This window comes from Oncorhynchus tshawytscha, unplaced genomic scaffold (assembly GCF_018296145.1).
Source record: "Oncorhynchus tshawytscha isolate Ot180627B unplaced genomic scaffold, Otsh_v2.0 Un_contig_1793_pilon_pilon, whole genome shotgun sequence".
NCBI classification, from domain to species: domain Eukaryota; kingdom Metazoa; phylum Chordata; class Actinopteri; order Salmoniformes; family Salmonidae; genus Oncorhynchus; species Oncorhynchus tshawytscha.
This window is the reverse complement of record NW_024609650.1, coordinates 200,001-205,000: the sequence shown is the minus strand read 5'-3', so window position 1 is coordinate 205,000 and position 5,000 is coordinate 200,001. Positions and strand designations below refer to the sequence as shown.

The 5,000-nt window shown below is 46.3% G+C and overlaps 1 protein-coding gene across 1 annotated transcript in view; it reads right to left on the bottom strand.

Annotated features, from left to right (window-relative positions):
• Nucleotides 1–5,000, bottom strand: part of LOC112239810 (probable E3 ubiquitin-protein ligase HERC1) — a 211,754-nt gene that overhangs the window by 37,881 nt on the left and 168,873 nt on the right. Inside the window, 3 exon segments of the mRNA XM_042316629.1 lie at nt 1,870–1,995; nt 2,179–2,244; nt 4,387–4,686. Of these exon segments, the coding sequence (XP_042172563.1) occupies nt 1,870–1,995; nt 2,179–2,244; nt 4,387–4,686 (492 nt within the window).

Below are 5,000 nucleotides of genomic sequence, written 5' to 3'. Positions count from 1 at the left end.
ACTTCAGTTAGTGCTAAATACGGCTGCTAGAATCCTGACTAGAACCAAAAATTTGATCATATTACTCCAGTGCTAGCCTCTCTACACTGGCTTCCTGTCAAAGCAAGGGCTGATTTCAAGGTTTTACTGCTAACCTACAAAGCATTACATGGGCTTGCTCCTACCTATCTCTCTGATTTGGTCCTGCCGTACATACCTACACGTACGCTACGGTCACAAGACGCAGGCCTCCTAATTGTCCCTAGAATTTCTAAGCAAACAGCTGGAGGCAGGGCTTTCTCCTATAGAGCTCCATTTTTATGGAACGGTCTGCCTACCCATGTCAGAGACGCAAACTCGGTCTCAACCTTTAAGTCTTTACTGAAGACTCATCTCTTCAGTGGGTCATATGATTGAGTGTAGTCTGGCCCAGGAGTGGGAAGGTGAACGGAAAGGCTCTGGAGCAACGAACCGCCCTTGCTGTCTCTGCCTGGCCTGTTCCCCTTTTCCACTGGGATTCTCTGCCTCTAACCCTATTACAGGGGCTGGGTCACTGGCTTACTGGGGCTCTCTCATGCCGTCCCTGGAGGGGGTGCGTCACCTGAGTGGGTTGATTCACTGTTGTGGTCATCCTGTCTGGGTTGGCGCCCCCTTGGGTTGTGCCGTGGCGGAGATCTTTGTGGGCTATACTCAGCCTTGTCTCAGGATGGTAAGTTGGTGGTTGAAGATATCCCTCTAGTGGTGTGGGGGCTGTGCTTTGGCAAAGTGGGTGGGGTTATATCCTTCCTGTTTGGCCCTGTCCGGGGGTGACCTCGGATGGGGCCACAGTGTCTCCTGACCCCTCCTGTCTCAGCCTCCAGTATTTATGCTGCAGTAGTTTATGTGTCGGGGGCTGGGGTCAGTTTGTTATATCTGGAGTACTTCTCCTGTCCTATTCGGTGTCCTGTGTGAATCTGAGTGTGCGTTCTCTAATTCTCTCCTTCTCTCTTTCTTTCTCTCTCTCGGAGGACCTGAGCCCTAGGACCTGAGCTCCAGGACTACCTGACATGATGACTCCTTGCTGTCCCCAGTCCACCTGGCCATGCTGCTGTTCCAGTTTCAACTGACCTGAGCCCTAGGACCATGCCCCAGGACTACCTGACATGATGACTCCTTGCTGTCCCCAGTCCACCTGGCCATGCTGCTGCTCCAGTTTCAACTTCCACCTGACTGTTCTGCCTTATTATTATTCGACCATGCTGGTCATTTATGAACATTTGAACATCTTGGCCATGTTCTGTTATAATCTCCACCCGGCACAGCCAGAAGAGGACTGGCCACCCCACATAGCCTGGTTCCTCTCTAGGTTTCTTCCTAGGTTTTGGCCTTTCTAGGGAGTTTTTCCTAGCCACCGTGCTTCTACACCTGCATTGCTTGCTGTTTGGGGTTTTAGGCTGGGTTTCTGTACAGCACTTTGAGATATCAGCTGATGTACGAAGGGCTATATAAATAAATTTGATTTGATTTGATTTACTACTGTGATTATTATTATCTGACCCTGCTGGTCATCTATGAACATTTGAACATCTTGGCCATGTTCTGTTATAATCTCCACCCGGCACAGCCAGAAGAGGACTGGCCACCTCACATAGCCTTGTTCCTCTCTAGGTTTCTAATCTCCACCCTGCACAGCCAGAAGAGGACTGGCCACCCCTCATAGCCTGGTTCCTCTCTAGGTTTCTTCCTAGGTTTTGGCCTTTCTAGGGAGTTTTTCCTAGCCACCGTGCTTCTACATCTGCATTGCTTGCTGTTTGGGGTTTTAGGCTGGGTTTCTGTACAGCACTTTGAGATATCAGCTGATGTACGAAGGGCTTTATAAATACATTTGATTGATTAATTGTGTCTGTCTACCTGTTGTGCCTGTGAGAAGGAGGGTGCGTTGGTCGGCACCAGGATGTTTCTGCCAGCTTCTGCCAGCTGTCCGTGTCGACCAGCTCCCCACAGAAACACATCACACTTCCCTCCCAGGTGCCAGTCCTGGAGACAACCGAAACACAGAGAGCTCATTGTCTGTCACAACAGAGGCCATTCAACATCTACCTTTACCACAGGACAACACGACAAAAAAATGAAGTGCCCTACATGTAATAGAGACCTGAAACAAACGAGAAAACATCAAGACATAAAGCATCAGCTGAACCAACACTGAAGACATCTTACCTCAGGTCTGGAGGTGGCCCACGACATGATCTGTTCATCCATACCAGAACCCCATGTACTGTTGTCCTGTACAGAGAAGAGAGTTTTAATCTATACCAGAACCACATGTACTGTTGTCCTGTACAGAGAGAGTTTTAATCCATACCAGAACCACATGTACTGTTGTCCTGTACAGAGAGTTTTAATCTATACCAGAACCACATGTACTGTTGTCCTGTACAGACAAGAGAGTTTTAATCCATACCAGAACCACATGTACTGTTGTCCTGTACAGAGGAGTATTCATTTATAGACACATATCAGCCTCTATCCCAAATGTTGGTTACATCTTAGAGAGACAAGTCAGCTTCTAGACCAAATGTTGGTTATATCTTAGAGAGACAAGTCAGCTTCTAGACCAAATGTTGGTTATATCTTAAATAGACAAGTCAGCTTCTAGACCAAATGTTGGTTATATCTTAGAGAGACAAGTCAGCTTGGAACAAAGACAGTAACACTTCCTCATGAGACGCCACAGGAACAAAGACAGTAACACTTCCTCATGAGACGCCACAGGAACAAAGACAGTAACAATTCCTCAAAATAGTCTAAGAACTTAATCAAAGATAACTCAAGATACGGGGCGGCAGAGTAGCCTTGTGGTTAGAGAGTTGGACTAGTAACTGAAAGGTTGCAAGTTCAAACCCCCGAGCTGACAAGGTACAAATCTGTTGTTCTGCCACCTGAACAGGCAGTTAACCCACTGTTCCTAGGCCGTCATTGGAAATAAGAATTTGTTCTTAACTGACTTGCCAAGTTAAATAAAGGTAAAATAAAAATAAATACAAAATATCTGTCATTAATTTAGACATTTTTTTTTTTTTTTTTTTTTGCAGAGTAGATATTAGTCGTACATTTTATATCTGTCTATAGTATTTGGTGCAGTATTTCTCCAGGTAAAATACAACACGTTTCCTTATGTCAATCCGCTGTGATGCGGGTGCAGGTCTGTCTGTTCTGTACTCGGATTGGACAGAGCTCAATCACCTCACCTGTTAATTAATCCAGCATTATTGGACACAGTGGGCATTGTGGAGGATTGGACAGAGCACAATCACCTCACCTGTTAATTAATCCAGCATTATTGGACACAGTGGGCATTGTGGAGGATTGGACAGAGCACAATCACCTCACCTGTTAATTAATCCAGCATTATTGGACACAGTGGGCATTGTGGAGGATTGGACAGAGCACAATCACCTCACCTGTTAATTAATCCAGCATTATTGGACACAGTGGGCATTGTGGAGGATTGGACAGAGCACAATCACCTCACCTGTTAATTAATCCAGCATTATTGGACACAGTGGGCATTGTGGAGGATTGGACAGAGCACAATCACCTCACCTGTTAATTAATCCAGCATTATTGGACACAGTGGGCATTGTGGAGGATTGGACAGAGCACAATCACCTCACCTGTTAATTAATCCAGCATTATTGGACACAGTGGGCATTGTGGAGGATTGGACAGAGCACAATCACCTCACCTGTTAATTAATCCAGCATTATTGGACACAGTGGGCATTGTGGAGGATTGGACAGAGCACAATCACCTCACCTGTTAATTAATCCAGCATTATTGGACACAGTGGGCATTGTGGAGGATTGGACAGAGCACAATCACCTCACCTGTTAATTAATCCAGCATTATTGGACACAGTGGGCATTGTGGAGGATTGGACAGAGCACAATCACCTCACCTGTTAATTAATCCAGCATTATTGGACACAGTGGGCATTGTGGAGGATTGGACAGAGCACAATCACCTCACCTGTTAATTAATCCAGCATTATTGGACACAGTGGGCATTGTGGAGGATTGGACAGAGCACAATCACCTCACCTGTTAATTAATCCAGCATTATTGGACACAGTGGGCATTGTGGAAATCAAAACCCAACCTTCAAATCCTGACCAACTCTTGTACTCAAATTTACAGAACTCTTGTTTTTGGAAAATTTACTGACTTTACGGACCGAAAATAAACCTACTTACACTTTTTAGGACATTTTTGGGTATTGACTAATATGGATGCTATATATTATGTATTATATTATGTTATATATGGTGTTTTCAACCAGAGAAGTTGGTTCCACAGTTCAGTTGTCCTTTTAAAGATCCACTCCGTCAGAGCTACAGAGGTTCATTGTCTTCTGTAGAAACCTCACCATGAGAAGGACCATCTCCTCCTTGGGTACAGGCTCCAGGTCGGGAACAGCAAAGGCCTCTGGGAACGTGTTGCCCCGAGCCAGGGCCTCCGCTGCCTTCACCGTGGTGGAGAAGCAGTCTAGCCACGCCCACTCGCCGGGTGACCAGGTACAGGTGGCTGGCTCCAGGGGACAGAGGCGGAGGTGGGGGGGGACGGGAGGGGAACATAGGAGCTGATCCAGGTGTAACCCCACGGCCAAGGAGGCCAGGCACTGCATGTAGGGGCTGTGGACTAGCTGTTCTCCACACACGACGTGGGGCTGGAGGACCAAACAGGAAGTACACATTTAGACGTGGGTGTTATAACATATGTTATGGTAACCGCTAACTACGATAACCAACTACGGTGAAAACAACTACGATTAAAAAAAGGAAGTAGGTAGGCTTTTAGACAGTTATGATCGATTACCTTGGCATGGAACTGGGCTATCATTTACTTTCAAATAACACACACACACACACACACACACACACACACACACACACACACACACACACACACACACACACACAGGGAGAGAGAAACAGGCAGACACACACACACACACACACACACACAGAGAAACAGGCAGAC